This window comes from Lonchura striata, chromosome 33 (assembly GCF_046129695.1).
Source record: "Lonchura striata isolate bLonStr1 chromosome 33, bLonStr1.mat, whole genome shotgun sequence".
NCBI lineage: Eukaryota > Metazoa > Chordata > Aves > Passeriformes > Estrildidae > Lonchura > Lonchura striata.
This window is the reverse complement of record NC_134635.1, coordinates 1,420,132-1,447,770: the sequence shown is the minus strand read 5'-3', so window position 1 is coordinate 1,447,770 and position 27,639 is coordinate 1,420,132. Positions and strand designations below refer to the sequence as shown.

General features: G+C 51.5%; 1 protein-coding gene across 1 annotated transcript; it reads right to left on the bottom strand.

Annotated features, from left to right (window-relative positions):
- Positions 1-1,067: 1,067 nt before the first annotated feature.
- On the bottom strand, positions 1,068-27,330 carry LOC144247745 (uncharacterized). Its single transcript, XM_077789298.1, has 4 exons — positions 27,164-27,330; positions 9,745-9,833; positions 9,028-9,177; positions 1,068-1,448 (listed from the first exon to the last, which is right to left on the bottom strand). The coding sequence occupies exons 1-4, from the start codon at positions 27,328-27,330 to the stop codon at positions 1,345-1,347; spliced, it is 510 nt and encodes a 169-aa protein (XP_077645424.1). The 3' UTR covers positions 1,068-1,344.
- Positions 27,331-27,639: the final 309 nt, after the last annotated feature.

Below are 27,639 nucleotides of genomic sequence, written 5' to 3'. Positions count from 1 at the left end.
TTCTCCAACCATTGCACACACGTTCCAACCCTCACGTTCATGTTCCATTGACCACCTGCATTCCCCAACCATCACATCCATCCTCCAACCAACACATCCATCCTCCAAACATCACATCCATCCTCCAAGCAACACATCCATCCTCCAATCATCACATCCATCCTGCAACCATCACATCCATCGTCCAACCAACACATCCATCCTGCAACCATCACATCCATCGTCCAACCAACACATCCATCCTGCAACCAACAGATCCATCCTGAAACCATAACATCCATCCTCCAATCATCACATCCGTCCTCCAACCATCAAATCCATCTTCCAACTAAAACATCCATCCTCCACCCACCACATCCATCCTGCAACCATCACATCCATCCTCCAACCATTGTGGGCATCCTCCAATCATCATGGGCATCCTCCAATCATCACATCCATCCTCCAACCATTACATCCATCCTCCAACCATCACAACCATCCTCCATCCATCACATCCATACTCCAACCATCACATCCATCCTCCAACCATCACAATCATCCTGAAACCATCACATCCATCCTCCAACCATCATGGGCATCCTCCAACCATCACATCCATCCTGCAACCATCACATCCATCCCCCACCACATCCATCCTCCAACCATCCCATCCATCCTCCAACCATCACATCCATCCTCCAACCATCCTGAGCATCCTGCAATCATCACATCCATCCTTCAACCATTGTGTGCATCCTCCAACCATCCCATCCGTCCTGCAACCATCATAATCATCCTCCAACCATCCCATCCATCCGGGCCTGGCCTGGGGAGAGCACAGACAAGTCCTCTGCCCTGCAGAGGGGCTGGAGGAGCCCAGAGGATGGCAAGGCTGTTGTTGGTCCTGCACGGTGCATGAGACGTTTCATCTTTGCTGAAGCCTCCGGGCATGCTCTTAATGTTACCCCTCTAATAATAATATTTCATCTGCCTTATCTGATTAGGTTATGCTCATTTGATTTTTGCAAAACACCTTTAATCACCTTGCAAATTCCCCATCATTGCAAACAGAACCACCACAAACATTATCGGCAATCTGAGTTTTATTTTCAGCAATCTTTTTTTTTTCATATGGAAGAAAGACAGTTGTAAAAAAAAAAAATTTAAAAATATGAACAAGACAGAGGCTGAGAAAACATTAACAAGGCCCTATGCTTTCTGCTAAAGTGCCTTCATTTCATTATCATTAAATTTGCCTAGTAATTAGATTTCGGTGCATGAATATTTTAAAAAAATGTAACAGACAGGCTGTCAAAAAAAAGCACGACAACATCAATTCGATAATTTTTTAGACAGAGACATTCATAAGCAATTAACACAGATTTCCTGGGGTTGGCGACTCTTTTTCTTTCTTTTCTTCTTTTTTGTAAAAAATTTTCCTATTCTTCCAGCCTTCCGTTCTTCACCTGAAATTACAAGAAAAATAAAATTACTGTAAACATCAGCCCATTCTGCCCTTTTTCCCTGTTTGCTAACATGATTCCAGTGCCATTTCCCCCTCGCTTAGCATGCTCCAGCACTCCTCCCCCCTCCTCCCAGCCCAGCCTTGCTAAACACGGGCAGGCACAAGGTTGGGTCATCCATCAGACCTCCCCACTCCTGCAGGACCAGATTAAATTAAGGTTGCATGAAGCTTCTGTCTTGATCTTCAGGCATTTCTGCTGAAAACAGTGATTTTGATCACTATTTGCATAATGTACAGTTACGTATTCACCGGCTCCCTAATTATACGATCTGTGTTCGACACCGCTGCAGACGCGGGGAGGCTTGTGCAGGGCATACCAACCACTGCTCACGGCATTCCTGCTCCTGCTCCGGCTCCAGGTGAGCCCAGGAGGATCCATCCCCTCCCCACAGGCCTCCCTGCAGGCCCGAGCCACCGGCCAGGGGTGGCCACGGCCCCGTCCGCCCTTCCCACCTTGTTTGTGGGTGACACACCGAGAGCGGTGCCGGTCCCTGCCTTACAGCTGCCAAAACAGAGCCATTGTCCCCTCATTTTCGTCCTCTCATTTTCGTCCTCTCATTTTCCTCCTCTCATTTTCATCCTCTCATTTTCATCCTTTCATTTTCATCCTCTCATTTTCGTCCTCTCATTTTCATCCTCTGGGATGCACAGGAGGCCCACAAGCCTCTCTTGCTCATCCTGCACTTTTCCAACAGCTTCAGAAGGTGGATGGAAAGCAGCACAGTCCCAGTTTCCCCCCTTTTTTATCTCCTCAGCAGAAGCTCACATCCCAGAAGAAAACTCAGCCAGGGGCTGTTTGCTGAGATGATTCCAGGTCCGAGCTGCTTTGGAGGTGGGAGGAGCACATGGGAGGTTGAGTCCACGGACCCCAGCCCACATTTCCAACACGACTGATGCGGTGCCACTGAGCCCATGGAGATGCCCAGAAGGAGCTGGTTGCTCACCAGCAGCTTCTTGCACCTGCAGGAGCCAAGTTCCCACTCCCTCCTCAACTCTTCATTTGGAAACCAGCGACATTTGCAGGGATTTTCGTAGAATTGTGGAATGGTTTGGGTTGGAAGGGACCTTAAAGCTCATCTCATTCTACCCTCTGCCATGTCCAGCCTGGCCTTGGACTTCCAGGGATGGGGCAGCCACAATCTGTTTCATTTCAGACAGAGCTTCCCAAATCCCTGTGTTTAGTACTAAATCAGATCCAACACCTGAAATACTCCAAAGACCCTCTGCACAGGTCCAGCCCAAACTTCAGTGGAGCCCTTGGAATGCCAGCAGACCTGGTGTGAGGTGTGTGGTGAGCCCAACCTGGGTCAAAATTACCTTTTCAAGTGTTCAAGAGTATGAGCCAGAGCTACAAGGTGTGCTGAGAAGACAAAAAACAAGACCCCAAACCACAATTATTTGACCTAAACATAGATAGATGTTTAAAAGCCGTTGTTTGTGTTATTTTTTTTATTATTGTTATCATCATGATCATCATCTCTGGCAAATTAGGAATTCACAAAACAGCCACACACAAAGAAAATCCCAGACCTCAACTCAGGTCATGCCTTCCTAAAATCTCCTTTGCAAGGTTTTATCGGCAAGAGCAGGGAGTAGAAGCAGTTGGTACAAGCAGCTGAAAGACCAAATCAAAAGCATGTGAGCAGATTAAAGAATCAATCTCTCCGTTTGATGCAGAGGAAATCCCACTAATTATAAAGAAGGGGCTTATTTCCTGGAGTCACTCTGTTTGAAGTCATCAAAACTAGTAATACTTAATTACTCTACTTTATGGAATATATAACATCGAGGCCCTCCGCCACTCGCCAGCCCACTGCTGCCATTTCTGGCGCTGGGTTTGCAGGGGGCTGTGGTGATGTTCCTCCTCTACCTATGCCCTTATTTATTCAAATGAAGCCCTTAACAGCCCCCACATGAGCCTGCGGGGAAGCATTTAAATGTGCTTTAAAAGGAGGTTGTAATGAAAAAAAGCCTGGAGTGATTTAGCCCTGCGAGTTACCTGGCTATTAGTGAGATGTGTGTGTGCCAGCAGACTCCTGCAGAATCAGGTACTGAGGATTAAACCAGACTGAAGGTATTTGCCTCATCCTAATCCTTGAGAAGGGAAGGGAACTGACAGGGCTGTGACTGAAACACGGCCCTGCAGACCTTGCTGAGCCAGCTTTGAAGGTCCAAGAGCGAGCTGCCAGCTTCTGCTTCATGGACACATCCAGGTGGCATCCATGGATGGGTGAAAAAGCACAGTCAGGTGTCCTGAGGAAATGAAAGGAGGCACAAAATCTTCTCAGAAGTGCTATGAGGAGATCTAAAATGGAGGACACGCAGGGAAAATCTGGTTGGATGGGCCAACACCCCCCAGTCTCCTCACACACCATGGCAAAGCTTGATTTTCGGGCACTGGGTGATTTGCATAGAGGGGAATCACAGATTCCATTAAAAAGTAGTGATGATCCTATTTCTACAGGTTGAGAAAAACCTTGGAAAATGTGACCCAAGAGGTTCAGGCAGGGAAAGGAAAGTAAGTTCCTTTTTGCCATTCCTGGTGTGGTCTCAAGCAGATCTGAGTATTCCCAATTGCATCCCTGGCCCCGATGCTGCTCCCAGCACCTGAGTCTGCAAGCAACGACTTTCCTGATATGGGAGCAAAATCCCAAAACTCTCTCCCAGGATACCATGAGGTTCCTTAAGTCCAAAACTCTTCTAAAGGCAAACTGCAGGGAGCAGGTATGGTGAAGAGCTGCCCAATTTCCGTGGCTGAGGAGCACCAGAAAAAGCCAGGTATGGGTTTGACGTGCTCAGGTCTGGCTGGTTATGAGACTTTTCCCAAATTGCTCTTTTTCCAGCTAAGCTGGTAAATGTTGCAGGGGAGGGACAGGAGCACAACTTCTCCTTCATCAGCACCTGCACACACCCACCTGGGGCTGTAGGAGCTGCACAGGCACCACCATTGGCAGTGGCAATGCCAATTATTACCAATGGCAATAATGAGTCTCCTGCTCCATCCTGGAGCTTCTTGCAAATAACTGAGTCCAGCAGGGAGAGCACATGGAGGTGTGGAGCCATGAGCCTCTGTCTGAAATCCTGCACATACCATGGCATCAGGAATGTCCCAGGAATGCTGCTTTGGAGTCATGAGGCCTCGCAGCCAGGAATTGTGGGTGAAAAGGGTTTATTTCCCCTAAGACAGAAGGGAAAGAAATCTGCTAAGCCTTGGTTTGACCTGACTGGGAAATACAACTGGGCTCCAGACTAGCTCGGCTGGCCTGAAAAATCCCTGTTAAGATGTCTGAGCCTTGTAGAAGCATAACATGTCTCCAAAAAAACTTCTGCCTGCATGAGGCCCCTTGCAATTCTGCTGCTGCTGGGAGGATGGGTGGGTGCCATGCTGAACAGCACCCACAGGACAGGGAGCATCAGCCCCTGCTGCTCCCCCTGCTCTTGGCTGTGCTCTCTCTTGGTGGGGATCAGGCTCCAGAGAGCACTGCTGGGCTCCGTGGGAGGATGGGAGTGCACTGAGGCATCCACAGAGATCTGGGGGATGAGGACCTAGTGGCCAGCCTGGTCACAGCCTGGTCTGCTCTGGCCCTAGCAGGACCTTCCCTGCTCGGTGCTCTCCTTTGGAGAGCAGGAATCCATCTGGAGGGGCACAGCTCAGAGCTGTCTTTTCTCTTTTACATGCTTGAGGGTTATGAATCAAAATATTTCCCCAAGCAACATAGAGAATTCCAGCATTTCACCCGTTGCGGGTGGTGGGAATAGTTCAAGCAGGACCTGAAATAAAACTCTCACATTTCAGTCCCTCTGGAACTGAGAAACACCCACAACAAGCCTAGAGCTGATTTTTTTTTTTTTTTTTTTTTTTTTTTTTTTTTTGCCTCATTTCATCAGCTCTAAGATATCAAAGGAGAAAAAGGATCTGCTGCAAGGCAAATATTCCTATCTTTGCTGGCTGGCAAGAGACCAGCCAGGAAGGAGCTGTGTTTTATCCAAAGAGGCTTTCTAGGGCTGGACACGGCCTCCCCTGTGATCTGTCATGGCTCAGGCAGGAGCGAGGGGCAGACACAGACTGCTCTGGGACTCAGCCCTGCATCTCCACCGCAGCCGTGGCAGGGATGACCTGCTGCAGGTGGGCAGGAGCCTGGGCTGCATCCCTCAGGGCTCTGGGCACAAGGATGGATTCAAACCCCTGGTTCTAGCCCTGTCCTAGGTCAGAGCTCCGAGTTGCTCTAACAGCAGAGCACAAACAAAACTTTGGGGGCTGCTGCTCTGAGACCACAGGCAATGGACTTTTTTTTTCTCTACACCCTCAAAAGGTGGGCTCAGGCACAAGTGGGTTCTGTGCCTGCAAAACAAACACGCCCACAAGAGCTAAACCTTCCTGCAAGGGAAGGACAAGGACGTAAATGCTCTGCTCAGAGGTGTGCAAGGGGGTCCGGCTCTCCTGCTGGCTGTCCCCGGAGGAAGGGGTGAGCTGGTCCCCATCACAGAGTGAGGACCTCGCCACAGCTCGCTGAGGTCTGTTTGTCACTTTTCCTTCATTATTTGCAGTTTGTACACAGGCGTCATTAGGGATTCATTCGGTTTCCCTAGCAGCAGGCATTAGTCTGGCTTCCCTTTCCCCCTTCCCTCGCCAGCGCCCTTTATTTTTAGTGTCTTATTTACAGTTTGACAGAGTAACTGTAACCCTTGCAAGCTACTCCAGCGGCTTTAATCGGGGGAATAATGAGTCCTGTCTGGCGATGAATAGAATTTAGGGGACAGATTGTTCCACACTCGCCCGGTGGGGTAATTTATTTATGTGCGCACTTGTCAGGAGGAGAAAGGGACGGGGGATCTGTATGCGCCGAGGACATCGCCGGCGCTGAAAGGGAAGGGAGAATGGAGCCAAGCGCCCCAGCTCCCGCTCACCCCCCTGCCCCTCCGGCAGCTGAATGCCTCCGGTGGCCGTGAACTTGGATGGGCCGAAAGGCGCATTCCCAGGCCCCCGGCACGTCGGCGGGGCCGGCGGGCAGCGGCACCGGGCCGGGGCTCCAGATGGGTCCGGCCGCGGCCGCCGCCCTCCCCGGCGCTGCCCGCATAGCCGCGCCGCGGCCCGCGGCCCCATAGCAACCGTACAGTAGCGGCGGCGCAGCGGGGGTCTGGGAAGGGAGGCAAAGCCCTCGGAAAAATACAGGATGGGTCCAGACAATGGCTCTCTCTCTCTCATATCATAAATTACACGGCAGCGACAAAAAAAAAAAAAAAAAAAAGCAAGCAGCGGATCCTGCCCCTCTTCCCCCGCCGCTCCCACAGCCCGGAGCTCGCTGCACGCCACCGCTGGGCATCCCCCGGGCATGGGGACAGCACCAGGGCTGGCCGAAGGGGAGGTGGAGGCATTGCACCTCCCAGCCCACAGCATCCCCTTCACCTTTTCCCTGTCCCCTCAAAGCACATTTCCTTTGCTCCACAGTTGTTTGGGGTTTTTTTGTACCATGACTCTGGTCCTTCAGCCAGTGCTGGCCGTGCCCAGGATCGGGGAGAAGCAGCTCCTGGTCCAGAAGCAGGAGGGTTTCTCCTTCTTCTGCTCTCCAGGGAAAAGGCCCTTTCACTCCCTTTTCATTCTCCCTGTCTCAAGGCTGGGAGCGTTCTGCATCGAGAGGCGAGGGCAGCAAGGTCCCAGCTCAGTGTCTTCCAGGAGATGGCTGGAGCTGGATCAGCTGCACTGCAGCATCCCTGGGCTCCCGTGCAAAGGAGGACACTGGGATCCACCAAGCTTCGAGGCCACCTCAGCCAGGAGATGGCCACCACTAGCAGGAAGGATCCACCTGGCAGAGACACCGACAAGAGGCAGCACAGGAGTGCAGGGGGTCTCTTTGCACCCCCAACTGCCAGGGTAAAAGGGGGGGGCTCAGGCTGCTCACCCCCACTCAGACGTGGAGGGGCTCAAGCTCCACCTGAGCTTGTTGCTGATGTCCCTTAAACCTCCCCCTGCTTGGCCCAGCTCCCACCTACACTTGGTAACTTTCCCTTACAAAACCTCAAAGTTAGTCTAGAATTACATTTTCTACCTAAGTGAGAACACATTTTAAGTAGCCGGTGTGGCATCAGGACACTCCTGCCCTGGCACCCTTTTCGCACCCTTTTCACACCAGTGTAGCCGTTCTGGCTGCAGGGATTTCTTTCACTGCTCTGTCAGTAGAGTCAGGAATGAAGCAGCCGCAGCCACAGACTGATCCTGGTTACCGTGATGGTGCAGAGAGCATCTTCCTGTTCCTGGATTTTACCAGTTTACCGGCATACTGGGAGAGGACTGGGTGAGCCACATGGCTCTGAGCCCAAGCAGTCACCCAGACACACGTCACCCAGCTGGGGTTCCTCTCACAAGGACCACGGCTTTGGGCTACCTTGAACTTCAAACCATGGAAGCAGCAAGTTAGTGGCCAGCACAGAGGACTAGGCCAGGTAGAAAGCACTGACATCACATCTCCAAGCCACGGAACAGAGAACTACTCTGCTCTGCATGTTCACTGGAGTAGAAGTCGTGTGATGGTCCTGGCACTTTGTCACCACAGCCTGGGGCCGAGGGCGATACAGCAGCTGCTTGGGAGCAAAGCTCTGACCAAGGGTCTCCAGCTGCAGGGAGCCCTCAGCCAGCACAAGCACCTGAGGTGCACCTGGGGGTCTGGCAATATGGGGACAGGGTCTGCCCAGTCCCCCAGGGACCCTGCACCAGCCCCTGGCCCAAGGATGCTCCAGCCCAAGGGCCGGTTCCAGGGCAGCCCCCTTGGCAGAGAGGCTGGAACCTCTCCTTGCTCAGCTGAACTCACGGTGGAAAAGAGTCCTTAAGAAAAGCAAGGAAAGGTCTCGGCACCGGGAACCGGTCTCTGCCCTGCCGAGTGCTCCGGTGGCTGCCCCGGGGCTGTCCCTGCCCTGTCCGTCCTGCCGAGGGAGCCGAGCGGTGCCGGTCCCAGCCAAACCTGCGGCAGCATCGGCCCGGGGAGGGGGAACCTCCTCCGGGTACAATGACTGTCTATTCTGCTGATCACAAGCCTAATCCTCTTTGGTTTTTAATTGGCATTTGGGCTAAGCTGATTTAAACCTCTTCACCTTGTTGGGTCCCCCCTCCCCACTTCTTTCTTTTCTTTTTTTTTTTTCCTTTTTTTTTTCTTTTTTTGTTTTTTTTTCCTGACCAAATAACAACGCTGCCATCACCAAGTCCCCGGCACAATGACAGCTTTGTGCAAGGGCGAGAGGAGAGGAAAGGGAAAGGGAGGGGGAGAAGGGAAATGTGCTGAACACACTCGGAAACAATGCAGAGTTTGTGATTCAGACTTGACCACTGGCAGAGCACCCGCTTCAGCTGCGCCTCCATAATAAACGCACTGTCCCTTCCCAGCACCTCTCCCCTGCCCATCACCTCCTCCTCGGGCCAGCTGCCCACGGTGTGGGCTCTACCTGCCACCCATGGCCATCCCTCGAGGCCACGGCTTCCCCACGCCCCAGCGTGACCCACCACGGTGGCAGCACGTCCCCAGGCTCACCGGCGAGTGGCCCGCAGTGCAGTGGGCAGGGTGGGCACGTCCCGGTGTCCTCTGCAGCCTGGCTGTGTCCCCCGGTGCTGGTCAGCAGCCCTGGGCAGCCTGGACAGGCTCTGCTGTAAATCAGGATCGCATCATGCTCCAGGCCAGGCTCTGCGGGCAGAGCAGGGAGAGGAGGAGGAAGATGAGGTGGGATCAGCCGTGGTGAGGGGCTTCTGCTGAGGGTCCCTGGAGACAAGGTCCTGCTGGCAGCTCCTCGTGCCTTTTGGAGGGTGGGGCTTTGCATCTAACCCCCACTCCTGATTCACAGAGTAATGAGCCAGTCTGAGCTAAAACCAAACACAACAGAAACACCTTTATTATCTCCTTGCCATTTAACAGGTAACCCCCCCTCCCCTGTTTTTGTTTTCCTGGATGAGACAGACCTCTCCCCGGGCTTGGGCATTACGAGTTAACAAACCCACAAAAAAAAAATGTTAAACACAGAAAAAAATCCAGATGCTTGAGACCTTGGGCCAAGTGGTCAGCAAGGAAAGTGCTGGTGGCCACAGAGATTTTGGCTCCTCTTTTTCCCCACGTGGTCACCATGGGCTCTCACTAGTCCCCACACACTTGCCATGGAGGCTCTCAGCCCATCCTGGCAGCCTGTTGGTGCCAGACCCAGGGTAAGTTTAGGAAAACTCTTTCTTAAAAATCCAAATTTTTTTAAAATTCCCTTACCAGGATATGCCCAGTGAACTCTCATGACCAGAGACCTACAATTCATCAGCCAGAAAATGAGCAGCAGGTAGGGTGAACCCACGTCCAGCCTAGCAAGAGAGAGAAAAGAGGATGTGAAATGTCAGCACCGTGTTCTCTGGCTGGATTACACCAGGATAGGGAGATTACAGCCACACTTCTGACACGAAAGGGGAATGAGGAAGAGAGAATTCATCTGGAAAACTCTCAGCATCTCTGAAACTGGGCTGGTTTCCTAACTTGAGATGCCTCTGTGGGGCTTCAGCCTTGTAGGGAGCAAGAGGAGCTGGGGTCTGCTCTGGGGCAATTTGAAATAGCTGTTGGAAATGAAATGAAATTTGAAATGAAATGAAATTTGAAAGTTCTCATTGCCCATTCTAGCCAGCATCTAACAGCAGCTGTGTAGCAAAACCAACTCCAAGTACTAAAAAGCTACCAGCACGACCAAACCCTCTAAATTTAAGTAAAAAAAAACACCTTCTTTGTACTTTTTTTGTCTTCTGGGGAGCTGTGTTCTCCAGGTCTCCCTCCCTGCCCAGGGCAGTGACTGCTCCACCAAGGCCCAAAGGCAAGCCCAGAGCCCCCTGAGGCTGGGGGATTTATCCTGGCTGTCCTGAGCACTTTGCTGTGCCCAAGCACAGGGAGACCCATCCCCAGCCAGAGCCTCACTGAGGAAAGAGTCGTGGATCAAAGTGTGACTGCCACCCTCAATGCAGCAGGAACCACGTGGCAAAGCTCCAGCACTGCTCAACCCTGCTTGAAAATGCCACAGGTGAGCAGCCCTGACCCTTGGGATGCTTTGGAGTATCCTTACAGAATGATTCTATATTTTTATAATATGTTAATAGTCACTTTATGCATTTTCCATGTGTATAAACTCTGTGTAGTGGTTTTGGTTTGTTAATTTAAGATTTCTCTGTCTCCAGCTGTGGCTACTCATGGATTTAGTGCAAAACTGACCTGGCTTAACGGAGGAAGGGGCAGAGAAAGAATTTGTTCTGCCGGCCATCAGTCCCATAAATCATCTCTAACACTACAGAAATCAGAGACAATCTGATCCTGGGAAAATTCAGTGGTGCCAAGCCTGTGAGTGGCACAGGTGGGAGCAGAGCAGCAATGCCCACACCCATCCTCTCCTTCCAGCTCTGCTCCCGACACATTCCTGCGCCCCATCCCAGGGAAAGAACAAGAAAAAAAGAAGGGGAAAAAAAATCCCCCAGCACAGCCTGAAGTTTCTAAATAAAAGCAGTGAGAAATGGACTAAGTAGCTGCAGCTTAGCCCTGGAGCTAAGAGCCTTAGCGCATTTTTGCCAGTTTTAGGGAAGCATTTCCCACTCCTGACTAAGCACGTTTGGCAGGCAGAGAGGAGCGCGTGGCTGCGCGCCCTTCCCAGCTCCAGCTGAAGGGTTCCATGGGTGACAGCCAGCCCTTCCCCACCCTTCCCCACCCTTCCCCACCCTTCCCCACCTCACAGACCCCACCAGGCGCCAGCCGCCTTCCCCACGGGGCTGCCCCCAGCCAGGTGTGTCTGGGACTCCGGCATCAAAAATGTGATTTCTTTTCCTTCTAGGGATAAATTTAGAGTTGGCTTTTAATCTGCTTTCAAAATTCCCGTCACACCAGGGTTAAACTCACTTAGCATATTTAGGCTTTTAAGTTTCCAGGTCTCATGGCAACAGAGGGATGGGGAGAAATTAAAAAGAACAACAAACGCGGCCTCATGGAACACCAAGATTTTCACCTAAACCACAAACCTCTTGCAATGGGAGTTCAGATAAAACACCCCAATATATTTCAGGTGCTGTAGTAAAATTAATCACTTCCCACGCCACCAGTTGTGTGAAGAGATTTTTTCCCCCTCTCTCAGATTAACCTGAGCACAATAACTTTGTGCCCACAGATCGCTTGGACCAGGCGAAGCCTCTCACGCCTCAGCCCAGGAGGGGATGAAGTCACTCTTGTTTCACACTGCTTCTTCCCCCCTTTCTTAAACAGCCAAGAGATGCTTTCAGCAACAGAAAAAATGAGGCTATTGAATTTTTCTAGTCCAAAAGAAGGAGGAGGGGTAAAAAAAAAAATAATTAAACAGCTGTTTAGCTAACGTTATCACAGTACACAAAGAATGGAACGTCATCTAGTGCATCTAGGAAAAAATTCTGCAGCCAAGCCTCAAGCCCCACAGGAGGCACGGAGGGCACTTTGAACAATAATTTTTTAAAAATACGGTAAAAAAGGAGGATAGAGCTGGTGCAAAACCTGGAGAGGAGTGGTGAAAAGAAGCTGATTTTTGGTGGTGCAAAACTCGAAAGGAGTGGTGAAAAGAGGCTGAATTTTGGTGCAAAAGCTGGAGATGAGGTGAAAAGAAGCTGATTTTTGATGGTGCAAAGGCTGGAGATGAGGTGAAAAGAAGCTGATTTTTGATGTTGCAAAAGCTGGAGATGGGGTGAAAAGACACTGATTTTGGGGTGTGGGTTGGCTGGGGAAAGAGGCATGAAGGGTACTTTGAACAATAATTTTTAAAAAATACGGTAAAAAACGATGATATAGCTGGTGCAAAAGCTGGAGACTAGTGGTGAAAAGAAGCTGAGTTTTGGTGGTGCAAAACCTGGAGACGAGTGGTGAAAAGAAGCTGATTTTTGGTGGTGCAAAACCTGGAGATGAGTGGTGAAAAGAAGCTGATTTTGGGGTATGAGTTGGCTGGGGGGTTTGGTGGCCATGATGCCCCAGCGAGGCCGGGAAAAAGGAAATCCCAAATCCTGGCGAGGGCAGGAAAAGGGAAAAGTGAAATCCCAAATCCCGGCAAGGCCAGGAAAAGGGAAATCCCAAATCCAGGGCGGGAATAGTGAAATCCCAAATCCAGGGCGGGAAAAGTGAAATCCCAAACCCCAGCAGGGCTGGGATGAGCCCCTAGAGGCCGAAGGCCCCGCGGTGAGGCCGAAGCGCCACCCGTGGCTCCATCCCACGCATGGAAGGCGTTGGAACGCAATGGAAAGCACCAGAACGCGATGGAAGGCGCTGGAACGCGATGGAAGGTGCCAGAATGCGATGGAAGGTGCCAGAACGTGATGAAAGGCACAGGAACGCAATGGAAGACATGAGAATGAGATGGAAGGCGCCGGAACGCGATGGAAGGCGCCAAAACGCGATGGAAGGCGCCAAAACGCGATGGAAGGCACAGGAATGCAATGGAAGGAGCTGGAACATGATGGAAGGCACCAGAACGTGATGGAAGGTGCTGGAACGCGATGGAAGGCGTCGGAACGCGATGGAAGACACAAGAACACGACGGAAGGCACTGGAACACAATGGAAAGCACTAGAACGCAATGGAAGGTGATGGAATGCGATGGAAGGAGCTGGAACATGATGGAAGGCGCGAGAACGTGATGGAAGGAGCTGGAACGTGATGGAAGGAGCTGGAACATGATGGAAGGCACGAGAACGCGATGGAAAGCACTGGAACGCAATGGAAGGCGCCGGAACGCGATAGAAGGAGCTGGAACGCGATAGAAGGAGCTGGAACGCGATGGAAGGAGCTGGAACGCGATGGAAGGCGCCAGAACGCGATGGAAAGCACCGGAACGCTCCCGCCTGCGTGGCCAGGCCCAGCCAAGGGGAATCGGCCATTTTACACTCAGCTGCCTAAAATGGTGGCTCGCACCTCGCTGTGCCCGCAGCACGCATGCACCCGCCGGGAGGGGAGGGCCGGGCCGCAGCCCCCCGCCAGCGCGCAAGGAGCCAAGATGGAATTAGAGGCAGAAATTAAAGGAGGGGAAGGGGGGCAGGCGGGAGAGGATGCGCCCGGCCCCGGCGATGGCGGTGGCGGTGGCTGGCTTTGTGCGAAGGCCTCCAGGGGGGAAAAATGGGGGGAAAGAGGGGAAGGAAAAGAGCGTTTGGGTGAGGATGGCGAGGGGCAGGGATGCAGGGGGGGAAAAATCTTCCCTTCTTTCTTCGCCAACCCCCCTTCACCCTCCCCGCAATCCCGCTTTGACTTTTCCCACAGAAGTAGCCAACCTCCAAGAATGCAAATGACATTCATTATGCAAATGCATGCAAATCAGGTTTAACTATCGGAAGAAGGGCTCGGAATTTCTAATGGGTTAACTCTTTCCTGCGCGGCCCGGATAACAAGAGCCCTCGTGTCTTCCTTGGGGCTTTGTGCTTCCCCAAGCATCGCGGGCACCCCGACCCGCACCCCGCGATGGGCACCGGGGTGGGGAGGGCGAACAAAGCCCAGGAAAATACCAACAACAACAATAAAAACCCTACTGGCGTGGGAGCGGCTGCCCCTTCCTTCAACGCTCCAGCAGGAGACAAGACAAAGCAGGCTTAAGCGCGAAATTGGGGGGAAAGATGGAAATTAAAATGGGAAAAGAAAACAAAGGGGGGAGGAATAGGAAAACAACAACAAGAACAACAAAAACATAAAGGAAAAATGAAATGGAGAGAAAACGGAACAATAAAAAGGAAAATAAAAAGGGAAATAAAAAGGGTAATAACGAAAAAGGAAAATTTAAAAATTAGATCAGAAAATAAAAATTAGGTAAGAAAATAAAGGAAAGGGGAAGGGAAGGGAAGGGAAGGGAAGGGAAGGGAAGGGAAGGGAAGGGAAGGGAAGGGAAGGGAAGGGAAGGGAAGGGAAGGGAAGGGAAGGGAAGGGAAGGGAAGGGAAGGGAAGGGAAGGGAAGGGAAGGGAAGGGAAGGGAAGGGAAGGGAAGGGAAGGGAAGGGAAGGGAAGGGAAGGGAAGGGAAGGGAAGGGAAGGGAAGGGAAGGGAAGGGAAGGGAAGGGAAGGGAAGGGAAGGGAAGGGAAGGGAAGGGAAGGGAAGGGAAGGGAAGGGAAGGGAAGGGAAGGGAGAGGAGCAGGCCACTCTTGGCAGAAGGTGAAACCCTCCGGTGGTGCAGCAGCAAAGGGTCCTGGCAGCCACAAGGGTTTGGCTGCTCACTCAAACCCACTCACTGGACTGGCCTTGGCTCTTCTTCTAATGGGAACAAAGTCACAAAATGCACCAAGATTCCATTCTTCTTCTTTTTTCTTTTTTTTCTTTTTTTTCCCCCAATGTTTTCATTGAGGAAAAAAAATTAAATTACAATTTCCCCCAGTGCCGGCTGAGCCCGTGGTCCTCGGGGGAGAGAAGGAGGGAGGGAGGAGCAGAGGGTGGCACTGGTGGCACTGGGGTCCCAATCCACACCCCTGTGACCTGCCCAGCATCCTGGCATGGCCAGAGTGCATTCAAAACGTGTGTGGCACCAGTGCCCCACTCCTCCAGACCTTTGGAAAAATCCTGATTGCTGCTCCCTGCCCCAAGGATGAGAAGGCCCCGGTGCTGGGAACTGAAACAAGGAAGTCCTGGGTAGTGCTCACTGAACGTTGGGATTGCAGGAATTATGACTATTACAGAGGAATAGATACATGGCAGAATTCTAAATATTTTATAGCAACATTGTATTGATTCACAATAATAAGCACTTCAGGATTATTGCTGTTTTGCCCGAGAATTTTTCCTTGCTATACCTCCTTTTACATTTGATCTTTTTTCCCAATCTGCTCAAAATCTCTTGTTCTTTGAGCTGCAACGTGTTAAATGCAGCAGCAATAATCTGTGCAAGTTCAAGAATTTCCCAAATTTTAGAGTTTTAGGTTTGAGATACCACAAAAATTATTGATTTAGAGTAACTTTGCTGTGCTCTGAAATGCACAAGCCCAGAACTACTGGTCAGTTATAAAAATATAAACCCTTTTATTTCATTAAGCGGTTTCCAGCATAATAAGGCCTCTGCAGAGGGTAAAATATACTTGAGGTGAGTACTTTGGCAAATTCCTTTCTGGAAAAGGAAAAGGAAAAGGAAAAGGAAAAGGAAAAGGAAAAGGAAAAGGAAAAGGAAAAGGAAAAGGAAAAGGAAAAGGAAAAGGAAAAGGAAAAGGAAAATAAGAAAAAGAAAAATATATATATAAAAAAAAGGCACCACTAATTTGGGTTTCTTCTGGCCTCCAGCCCATTGGAGCAGGAGCCTTGCTCTGCTCCCCTCATCTTGTTTTGACTCCAAGCCCAAATTTCCAAGTTCACACATCATTTCAAAACTGGAATTTGGTGATTTTTCTCTTTTTTAATTGGTTATTGGAAAGCATATATTAAAAAAAAAAAAAACTAACAAACACACACCCACCCAAAAAAAAAAAAAATATATATATATATATATATATATTAAAAATAGGAAAAAGGGCTGGAGGATGCTGGTGAGTGCAGCCATGCCCAGGCCTGGCCGGAGCTGCTCATCACAAACAATGCACAACTGCATTTTCCTGCCATGGGGCTGCCAGGACAAACTGCTCAGGAATTGTCATTCCATGAGCAGCTGAGCACCCAGAAATTGTCCTTTCCTGGCCCAGCGAGGAGCAGGACGCATGAACGGATACCTGGTGTCCTGGGCATCCCCCGAGCTGCGGCAGGACGGGCCTCGGGCTGCAGGACACAAAACGAGGTTGAGTTTAGCACAGAAACACGAGGCTCAGTTGGCAGAAAGCAGTGCAGAAATTGCTGGATTTATAAACTCCAAGTGGAGGCATGTGGAAAGGGGTTCGGCGCCGTCTCCAAAAGTGATTTTTACATTTTTTTGATTTTTTTTTTTTTTAATTTACAAGGCCTCCTGTTCATTCAGCTCTCTTTGCCTTCACCTTCCCTCTCGATCAAATTTCACCATTCCTGTCTACATCTCTTTCAAACCCATTTGTTCTGGTTTTCTCCCACCTTCTTTGGCCCTGGCAAACTCCTGAAGACACCCAACTGCAGCCTTTGGGTGCAGGGTGGCAAAAGAGGTGGCGTGAGTATTTACAGCCTCTAGATCCCCCCTTAAAAACACAACTTTCAGTACATTTTAATCCCTTGCCATTAGAAATCAATAACGCAGTGAGGGTTTAGCCACACAGGGGATGGAATGGACCCTGGCAGCTTCCACAGTAAATTCTTGTGTGGAAAGACCTGCAGGATCTCTGGGATGAAGGAAGAAGAGGGAGGGGAGGAGGTGTTGAGAAATTACAGTGGAAATATATTTCTTGAAAATATATTTTGCACCATAATTTCAAATGGCTTCTCAGTGAGGTGCAGAGGCTACACACCCCCTGGGAAATAAAAAACAGGAACGCAGTGACCCCACACAGCCACTTTCTCCCCCGTTTCTCCCACCAGCCACGTTAAAAGCCATCTTCGCCAGGTGCCATGACATTTTCTGCCTCAAAATCCCTTTTTTCCCCCCAAACCCCACGTTCCCTCCTTGCCAGAGGCTGTTTTCCAGGAGAGACACTCAGCAGTAGGTTTTGCACACCATGGGGTGAAGACGGGCTGGAGAAGGTCTTTGAATGAATTCAGTATCATGAAAAATCAGCAAAGGCAGCAAGAAAATATCCTGGACAAACGTAAAAACCACATTCTCATGGTGGGATCAACAGTGCAGCAGAAGACACCAACAGGGATGACCCAAACCAAACTTCCCAATGGAAAAGAGCTTTTAAATTCCCAAATTGCGACGGCAAAACCTCTTGGTTTTCCTGCCGAGCGGGATGTCGGGTGCTTTCAGGAGGATGTGGGGTTGGAGCTGGCACAGGTAGAAGCAAAATTCCTTCCTGCATGTCCCCTGTGCTGCCAGGAGCCACCTGACACCAATTTAAGCACCTGAAGGGAGAATCCCAACTTTGCAGCACTCCTGTTAATGCTGAGAGGAAAAGAGAAATTTTACAGCAGCCACTCAGACTGTCCCGGGCTGACTGGTGCTCGTCTCCTCTCAGGGTGCAATGGGATGTGAAAGCATCCTTGGACCACAGAGGAATTTCCCACGGAATCGGAGAGAAGATTTGGGTTTGGATTGTCAGGCCTTAAAAGCTGCAGGAGGCACAGGCTCTCGATACTGTTATTTTTGGAGGGCTTCTGATACTGTTATTTTTAGCCAGTTTTACTCATCTCACCAAGCCCTTTTTTCACAGCCAGCTCACCAACCTTCCAAGCTGGTTTGGGTTTTTTTGGTTTGTTGGTTTGTTTTTTTTTTTTTTTTTTTTTTTTGCCAGACTCAATTCTCCAGTGTCCAGGGCTGCCAATAGTGCTCCAAAAAAAAAAAAAAAAAAAAAAAAAAAAATTCGCCCCCAAAAAACACAACACAAAAAAAAAAAAAATCCAATCCCACCACTTTTTTTCTTTTTTTTCTCCTTATTTTCCCAAAGAACTGGGAGGCGTGAGCACTCGAGAGTCAAATTTGCCCAGGACCCGCGTTCCCTAAGAAAGCCGGGCTCATTCGCCTTCCACAAACTCCGCAGTGGCAACAAAAGTCCCTTTCAAGCCCTTCCAGACGCAAGTCCTTCAGCTCAATTAGTCAGGCACACAGAGACACAAAAAAGCCTCCCATTCAGGCTAGTGGCTGGCTGTGGAGGACAAGGGCGAAGAAAGGATCTTTCTCCCACGCTTTCACTGGGTGTCATAACAAGCAGAAAGCCCTCTTACGGGGGGATTATTGGAGATAAGAGTCCGATGGAGGGGCTGGGGCAGGAGCTGGGGCTGCAGCAGGAGGGGAGGAGGGGATGGCGCTGGGCTTGGAGGTCGCAGCTCCCAGGGGCGGGTGAGCGCGGCCGCTGACGGCATCGCACTCCATCAGAAATGGGGTTTTTAAAAAAAATAATAATAATAAAAAAAATTAACAAAAATTATGATATTCCCCCCCAGCCTGTACACACACGCGCAGAATAATCCCGGTTCTCCATGGCAACCTGCTCCGTGGCCATCCCTCGCACCAGAGGAGGGAGGCAGCTTGCTTTCACTCCGGAATCTCTGCCAGCTTGTCCCCATCCTGTCAGAGCCTCAGCTGAGCTGGGCAGAGGGGCTGGACTGGCTTCCTCCCGCTCCCTCACCTCCAAAAATCGGGATTTTCTACCGCAAAGGACATCCAGGGGATGCAAAGGACATCCAGGGGATGCCCAGCTCCGTGGGAAAGCTCTGCCTCCAGAACCAGCCAGCCCTGCTCCTGCACACGGGTGGGTTTAATGTTGAAAAGAGCTTTTTTCATGAAAAAGAAGAAGAAAAAGATGTGTGTGTTCTTGCAAGTGGTGAAACAAAGGGAAAGGAAAGAGAAAAATCTTCAAGGACTGGAGTTTGTCTGCAAAATTGTGGAGTGGGGCAGTGGCCCAGGGCCACCCGTCCTCCATGGTCCTTCTCCAGTCCGGAGCCCTCAAAGGGCCCAGAGGGGGAAATTTCTGCACCTTCTGGCCAGGTCCCAGCAGGAAGAAAACTCCTCTGGATTCTGACAGTGCCCTGCAGGATCCACCAAGTTCCTGAGTGAATCCCGTGCCTAATTCCCTTGAACAATCCAGATTATACTGTTAATTCCCCATTGCTTTTCCATTGACTCAATAAAAAAGCCGGTGCTCCTCCAAATCTTTTCAAAGATAAGGTCCCTCTGCCACAAGAGGAGTCACATTGGTAAATTCAAAGCAAATGCCAGAAAATTTGGCTTTTTTTCCCCTCCTGCCCAAGCCCCTGCCAGTTGCTGCTGCTGTGGGTCCCCGCTCCCGGCACCGTCAAGGAGCAGGTGACAAGAACATCCAAGTTCAGCAACATTTCCCAAGGATCAGGGAGGGAATACAAACTCTCCAGCCCGGGAATGGAAAGCCAAGAAACTCTCTTGGAATACATTATCCCATAATTGTAGGGTTTCAAGCACTTTCCTCCCAAGCAGCTGGTGCCTGCTGATGACAGAGGAAGGTTGTTTGGCTCAGACACATTCCTGCCCGGGAATCCCTGAAACAATCCACTCCTGTGGAATACTGTAAAAGCAGGATGTTTCACTCAACCAAAATAATTCCACTCAACTAAGCAGAAATTTACTAAAAGACGGAGGGGAAAAGGTAGATGAAACAAAGCAGATTCCTTAGGGACAGCCCTTCCTCCTTCCCAAAGAGTATTCTGTGCCTCCAAAAGGGTGATCTGAAGGACCCCCTTTCCTTTTCCCAGAGCTCATACACTGATCCAGAAAAGCTTTTGTGGTTTGGTTGGTTTTTTTTGTTGGGAAAATTTTTGTGTTTTCTTTTTTTTTTTTTTTTTTAGTTTTTTGGGGTTTTCTTTTGGTTTTGGGGTTGTTGTTGGTTTTTTTCAATAAAAGATGAGCTTCCAGCAGGCAGGAACCTGCTGAAGGTCAAATTAAACCTGATTTACCTGCCTTGACCTAAACAATGCAAAGCCACAAGATGAGCCAACAGCCCCCGGAGCCACACAGGGCTTGAAAGCAGGCCAGTCCAGCACCAGTGAGAACCCAGTCTTTTTCATTCCTGACACTTATTAATCAGCACTTTTTCCCCTTCCGAGAACTGCCTTTTCTCCCTATCCCAGAGCAAGCTCCACCTCATGTCCTCTGCTTGCCTGTAAAAATGCATCACACGAGACAAGCAGTTCAAGCCAGCAGAAGCACCCAACATGGATGCTCCCTCCTCCTGCACCAGATCCTGGCACTGCTCCTTTTGTCCCTGCTCCAGCAATATTCAAACCCTGCGAGTGGAATTACGATTCTTTCTACACCTAGCCTGGGCTGTCAAAGTGGAAGCTCAAGCCACGGCCGTCGATGCTGGGGGAGGATTACACAGCCTTAGCTGCACAGTTACAGATGCCAGGTCCGAGGCTGCTCTCAGCTGTAGCAGGATAAATCCTGGAGTTACAGAACGAGCAAGGGGCCGTGATCCCTGAGAACCAGAGTCGGCAGTGTCGGTCCAAGACCTCCCCATCAGCCTTGCAGACACACGGGCACCGAAAACCACAATCCCAGGATTGGGGCGTCGCTCTCTGCAGCTGCCACGGGGCCCCTAAAACAAAGTTTCCCGTCTTTTTTCCTGCAAAACCAGGCAGGGCATCGCAGCCTTGCCCGCAGCACACCCTGCCCGCGGCCGCCAGCTCGGCCAGGGGAGGTGGCGGGGCTCACACGCACGCGTCCCTTTCGGTATCTGTCGCTGGAAATCCCGCGGGGCGATCCGGAATGCGGCCCCAGGATTCGATCTAGATTCGATCTAGATTCGATCTAGATTCGATCTAGCCCCCCCGGCGTGCTGGCAGCACAAGCCCGGGCCAGCAGGACCTGCCGCGGCGATGGAGAGCGGAGCTGCGAGCCGCGGCTCCGCTTCCACATCCCATCGCCCCGGCGGCATCTGAGCCAGCTGCCCGCCGGCGCCCGCTCCTCCCGGCAGCCCGAGGACACGGAGCTCATCATTTCCCTTCGTGCTGTGCTCCCCTGGGCCACTGCCACCGCCTTCCCCCGGGCAGGGTGCGGGAGAGCCAGCCCCGTTTGCTGAGCATCCGGCAGCACCTTCGCACCCTTTCAAGAAATGCTCTTTCCTGCCGTACAGAGACGGGCGCCGGCACCCCGAAATCACCCCAGGGCGCCTTGCCGAGTGCCGTGCATCAGAGGCACGGCGGGGACAAGGACAGGGTCCTGGCCACCCTCCCGCAGGCTGTGCTCCGCGCCGGGGCCGGAGCCCCCACGGTGAATTCCGAGCAGCGCCGCAGCCTCCGTTCCCACACAGCGCCGCTCGCTGAAATTAAAGCAGGGCCTGATCTGATTCCTATGGCGGCTTAGCGCGCCCACTCAGCCGGTTTATCATAATCCCGACATAAAAATCGCTCCCTTGAAAACGCTCAGGGGTTTGAAGCCCTGATTGTTTGAAGAGGAAAGACTCTGTGCTCAGCACAAAGATGTGCTCCCCTCTCAGCCCCGGACCGGCAGCTGGAGGCTTCGAGCAGCATTTCTGACCCTGTAGGTGCCCATGGCAGGAGCCCTCACGCTTTCCTTGGCACAGAGACGCCCCCCAAACCCAGGTCGACCACCCGGGCCGCGCGGCACCCCAAAAAGAGCAGAGCTTTGAGGATTGGTGCCGGGAACAAGCATCTCTAAAATCCATCCCCTCTCCCTCCAAATCCGGCTGCCACTGCTCGTGGGAAGGAATGACATCGAGCATTTCAAAACGAAATAGATCCATGGAAATTTCTGTCGTCTTGGTGTGATTTCTTTGTGGTGGCACTGCAGTGCTATTCCACACCTGCCCAAGCCAGCGTGCCTGGGATTGGGCTGCGAGGACAAGGGACACTTCATGTACTAGGGAGACCTCAAAGGGCTGGAGCCATCAGGGCCTCCTTTTGTTTTCAGTTTAAACCTGTAAAAGGCTAGCAGAAAATTTCCTCCATGGGGAAATGTCTGTTTTCCTTGAACACTATAAAATCAATATCTTTAAAAAACCAATTTTTTAGCTACTTTTCATCATTCCGGGCTGAGAATCGTCAAATACAAAATTAAAAAAAAATAAACATTTTATCCATCACAAAGTAAAAGTTCATACCCACTGGCAGTAGCAAGCAGCACAAGTATTTCTGCCCTTTTGGCAGCCCCCCGACCCGCATCGCTCGCACGATGAGAACGGTGCTAAAGGGCTTTGGCCTCAGCAGCAAACTGCTCTGCTGCATTTCTGCACTGCCAACACAAGCGTTAAAGACAGAAGCTAAAGGGGATCCACTGAGACAAATTAATAATTTTCAACAATTATATTTGTATAGGCTCGTTCTCCTCAACAGCTCACCGAATCACGGAAAAATTAGTATTGCATTTTCTCCCTTTTTTTCCCCCTGATTCTAAACTGCTGCTAAGCAAGAGAGCAATGTGGAGAGCTGATAGCTCGCTCCTGAACGAGTGTATCTCCTATTAATGTCTCCAGCAGTTACGTGGCCAGAAGGGAGAGCAGAGTAGACAGTGCTGAGTGTTAACCAGTCAAATCATAGTGTCCAAGCAAGCTTAAACGGCCACATGTAAACTGCAATTTGGATCAATGTCATGCAAACACACAGGGTTTACTGCTAGTGCACTCCAGGAGTAAATCAGGGAGAAAAGGAGGGGGAAAAAAAATTAAAAATCAGCTATTTGTAAGATTATTCCAAAGCCCTTGGACAGAGCCCAGCTCACAGTCACACAGATACTCCTACCACTGGACATGGTTATCCCCCACAACAAAAACTCAAATTAAAAAGAAATTCTACCCGACCAAAGAGTGGCATGCTCTGAAAGCACCCAGAGACCGCAGCGAAGCTTGTGGCACCAGGGACCCCCAGGGATCCATCCAAGGGCTCAGGGACAACGAGGGGACTGGAAGTGGTTCCCATTTCCCTCCCAGGCTGGGAGCACGCAGGGACGGGTGATGAACGTGGAGCTGCTTTAGCCCCGCAGTGTCCCCACGTCCCTGAACCGCAGTGGGGGGCACAAGCATTTTCAAGGGAGGTTTTGCAGCTGGGAACGAGGTGCAAAAGCTCCAGAGAGCCAGCTTGGGCCTGGTGGGCTTTAAACCCACCCTCTCCATCAGCAAGCAGCACGGGCACCTCCTGGCCCTGGCTCCAGGCCCTCCACACGCGGTTTGCTCAATTCTTGGAGAAGTTTCATCCTTGTCCCAGTTTACATCCCCCCCCTCCTGCTCGTGCCTTTGTTACAGCCAAGAAGTGACACCATCCAAAGCAGCCTATGGCAGCGCCGCAGAGCCCAGGATTGGTCACCCAGGAGCACCAAAAGATGCTCCCAGAGCCCCGCTGCAGGCCCTGATTGGAGAAGAGGCACTTCTCCCCTCCTTGAGGGAGCCCCGGGCCAATGGTGGATGGCACATGGCAGCTTCCCCGTGCTCGCCCGGAATAAAAATCCCTCGTCCCCCTTGGAGCCACCGCGCCCCTGCACAGCCAGACTTTGGGCCACCGCTCGGGGCCCACATCGGCCCTCAGACACATCCTGGACCAGCAGCCTGGCCGGGGTGGCAACCAGGAGCTCTCCTGGCTCGCTCTGCCTGGGAAGGAGGAATGAGGAGAGCTCCGTGCCGAGACCTTTGTCACCGCTTTGTCACCAAAGCCAAGGGTGTCCAACTTCACCCTGAGCTGCGCAGGGTGCGAGCATCCATGGAGGATGTCTCCCCCTCCTTGGAGGATGTCTCCCCTTCCTTGGAGGGTGTCTCCCCCTCCTTGGAGGGTGTCTCCCCCTCCTTGGAGGGTGTCTCCCCCTCCTTGGAGGGTGCTCTCCCTGGCCGTGGAGCAAAGCTCCTGGAGCTGTTCCCTCTGCCCTGTCCTCTGCAATGTCCCCCTCTGGCTGGGGACAACCCCTGGCCAGGAGAACACTTCGCTCCCCACGGGGAGGAGCAGCAGGATGGCAACAGAGAGCAGGGCAGCAAAGCAGAGCCTGTGAAAACTTCCCGACATCCCTGCCAGTGCCCACATGGGCGGCGGGGACAGCGCCGGGGACAATGGCAGCACCTCAGAGGGAAGAAGGGAAGAAGGTTCTCCCGAAGCCTTCCCCGAGCAGATCATTCCAGAACTCCCAGTTAACACTCGTGCTAAATTATTCCCAATTACAGGGCCATGGGTGAAGGGGAATAATGCCTCGTTTATTCATTGCAAGCAGGATAAACCCTTCACGTCACACCCAGCACTCCAGCCCTTCCCCGAAGGAAGCGCCAGGACAGCTCCTGCTGCCCTTTTGGGATTTTCAAGATCCCGAGGAGCGCACGAGCGAAACGAGCGGGTCCAGCACAGGCCAAAAGTCAGCTCATCCCTACATCTCTCACAAGAGCGTTTTCAGAAAGTCACAAAGCTATAATTGCTCCTTTCCAAAATTAGTTCAGGTGCCATCACCCACATTAGCTCTTTATTATTATAAAATCTTTTTTTGTTTGGATTTTTTTTTCCCCTCCTTGGAATCACCGTTCTGATATTATTTTATCTTAATCCACCATGAGATCATTGTGTTCCTCTAAGCAAGATCAAGACACTTTTTCAAATAGGTTGCTGTGTTTTGTAGGTGGCATCTCAGGCACCCAGTCTGACTATCAAAAGCAAGTGGGAAGCACCCGGTTCACCTCTTTGACTCAAAATTCCCATCTACAGCAGAGCAGATTAAAAAATCCCAGTTTCCATGAGGAAGAGGTTGACGCATAATCCATTAAAGAGGGATAAGAACCAACATCAATTTGCAGAGAAGATAAATTAAGCAAAATCAAGTTCCCCAATTAGTCTCATGCGGTTCCACACACAAGTTTTACACACACACACATATATATATATATATATATATATATATATATATATATATATATATATAATCTCCTTCGTAAATCCCCAAATGAGAATCTTGAGTCCATTCAAAGCAACATTCGTAAACAAAGGGTTAAAAGAAGAAAGAAAGCATTTGGATAGAGACACGAGGGAAGAAAAACAAAGAAAACTGCAAGAAACCATTTTACAAATCACCATATCCTTCTTTCTAATACTGATATCAAGTTATAGCTGTCAGGGAGGAAAATTTATGTATCTGTATAAAAGACAGGGAAGAGGGGGGAGGGAAGGTAGAAAAAAGGAAAAAGAATCCAGCACTCGTATTTGCAAAACAACCATTAATAAACGTTGCTCTGTTGCTGCTTTATTAAACAGATAATCCAGCACAGTAATCTGTATTGATTTATGGATTCTCTGATGCTCTACGACTGGTTATGCAATGAAAGTTCATCCTTGATCTGTAGTCTGGGTCCTGGACTTAACTAATTCATAATCTGATTGGAAGTTTTACTTTGTTAATTCAATTACAGCTAACGGCCGAGGAGAGAGCGGCAACATCTTTGTCTTTCCCAACACAGACGGTTTCTTCACATGCCCAGAATCAGTAAACTCTTAAAATCACAGGAGGAAAATAGGTTCTTAAAAAAAAAAAAAATCCTACCTCGGGTTTTAATTCCAGTCTCTGAAAGTTGTCTTTTCCCTCATTTTTTCCGCCTCTCATTTCCTTTCTCTTCTTTTTTTTTTTTTTTTTTTTTTTGGTTTCTTTTTTTTTTAATATTTTTCTTTTCCTCCTCTTCCTTTTGATGAATTTCCTTTCTTCTCCACATCCTCCTCAGGCGTGTAATGGGGTTATTTTTACTTTCGGTTATCTAGCTTTATGAAGAATCGACACCACTCATACAGCTAGATAACCAAAGATAACAACCAACCCCTGGAGTCTACAGCATCAGCAGGAAAAATCCAACCTCCTCTTCTCCAGGGGCTCGGGGGCACGTGGCTTTTAAGGAAGGAACGAGGGAGGAAAACGAATAAAAAGAGATGCAAATATTAGCAGCCGGATCCAGAATATATCTCCACACAGCTCCAGCCCCGGCCCTGTTCCTGCAGCCCAACCAGCCCAGGGCACAGAGTCCTGAGCATCGCTGGGACGGGCAGGATCAGGCCCCTAGGAAACACAATTTGGAGCAGAATTACAGGATAACCACGCGAGGCTGCCTATTTTCTGCCGAGTTTCAATTTGTTTCATTTGCAAACCAAATGATATTCTGCAGGTGCCGAGAATTAAGCCCACATTATTTTTAATAACTATCAAATTAATGCATTCAAACTGGTAATAATCAAAGCAAATATAATTTGCACCCACAACTTCAAATATGCATAAAAGACCAAAAGGACATTTCCCCACCCACAAATGCGTTTAACGCTCTCTAAACAAAATGACTGCGAGAAAAACCTGCCGGTTAATATAAATAGTAACTTGTGATGCTTTGGATTCAGCCAAGATCTGGGGGAATAGCGAGGAATAAACACAGAAAACACAGAGGAAATGATGAAAGGGAGGGAAGGGAGGAAAGAAGGAAGGAGCGACTCCTGCTCGCGGCTCAGGACCCCGGCCCTGAGCAAGGACCGCGCATCTCGGGCAGGGACCGGGACCCGGATCCCTCCGTTCGCTCGCCGGGAGAGCGCCGCTTTCCCCGCCAGGGAACCGCATCCCTCGCTTTCCTCTCCCCGTATCCCTCCGTCCTTTCTTCCTTCGCGGGGAACACGCATCCCTCCGTCCTCGCTTCGGGGGCTCTGCTTCCCTCCATCCTTCCTTTCTCCGGGGGTGGGGGGGAACCCTCATTCTTCTCCCCAGTGACCTGCGTCCCTCCACCCTTTCCTTCCTCTGGGGAGGAACGCACATCCCCCGCCGCTCCTCCGCTCCAGGGCAGCCCGCATCCTTCCATTCCTCCGGGAAGGAGCCCGCATCCCTCTCCTTCCCCGCGGCACCCCGCATCCCTCCCTCGCGCTTCCACCCCCGCGTCCCTCCCCTCGCCGAGCGACCTGCTCCGCTCCATCCCTCCTTCACCTGCATCCCTCTTTCACCCTTGGCGCTGCGGGGAGGCGCGGAGCCCTCGCTCCGCCGAGACACCGCGGCTCCTCCGCCGCCGCCCGCGCCTCTGCACGGAGCGGAGCGCCGGCAGCGCGGGGGGCCGGGGCCGGGGCCCTCGCGGCGGCTCGGCGCGGCTCGGTTCGGCCCGGTTCGGCCCGGCGCGGCTCGGCTCGGCCCGGCTCGGTTCGGCCCGGCTCGGTTCGGCCCGGCTCGTACCTGCTGCCCGCAGCCACTGCCCGCAGCCTCTGCGCCGGGGGGAGCGGCGCGCGGCACTTTTCATTCATGCTTTCACACTCCCGGCCCTCGCCGCCAACGCTGATTGGCCCGAGCCCGCCTGACGTCACCCGGCCCGTTCCCACCCCTCTGCAGCGCTCGCCGTTCATCAATGGGCTGGGGAGGGGCCGCGCGCACACGCGCGCCGCCGCCGCCCGGACCCCCGTCCGGACCCCCGCCCGGACCCCCGTCCTCGCCATCGACACCCGGACCCCCACCCGGACCTCTGTCTTCGCCATCGACCCCCGGTCCCTGCCCGGACCCCCGTCCTCGCCATCGACACCCGGACCCCCACCCGGACCTCTGTCTTCGCCATCGACCCCCGGACCCCTGCCCGGACCCCCGTCCTCGCCATCGACCCCCGGTCCCTGCCCGGACCCCCGTCCTCGCCATCGACCCCCGGTCCCCGCCTGTCACCC

Coding starts and splice junctions, on each gene's coding strand:
- LOC144247745 (XM_077789298.1), bottom strand. CDS start 27,330: ATGAACGGCGAGCGCTGCAGAGGGGTGGGAACGGGCCGGGTGACGTCA. Junction 9,834..27,163: donor GCAGTGGCTGCGGGCAGCAG/GTACGAGCCGGG, acceptor CTCTCTTGCTAG/GCTGGACGTGGGTTCACCCT. Junction 1,449..9,027: donor GCACTGCGGGCCACTCGCCG/GTGAGCCTGGGG, acceptor TTGTAATTTCAG/GTGAAGAACGGAAGGCTGGA.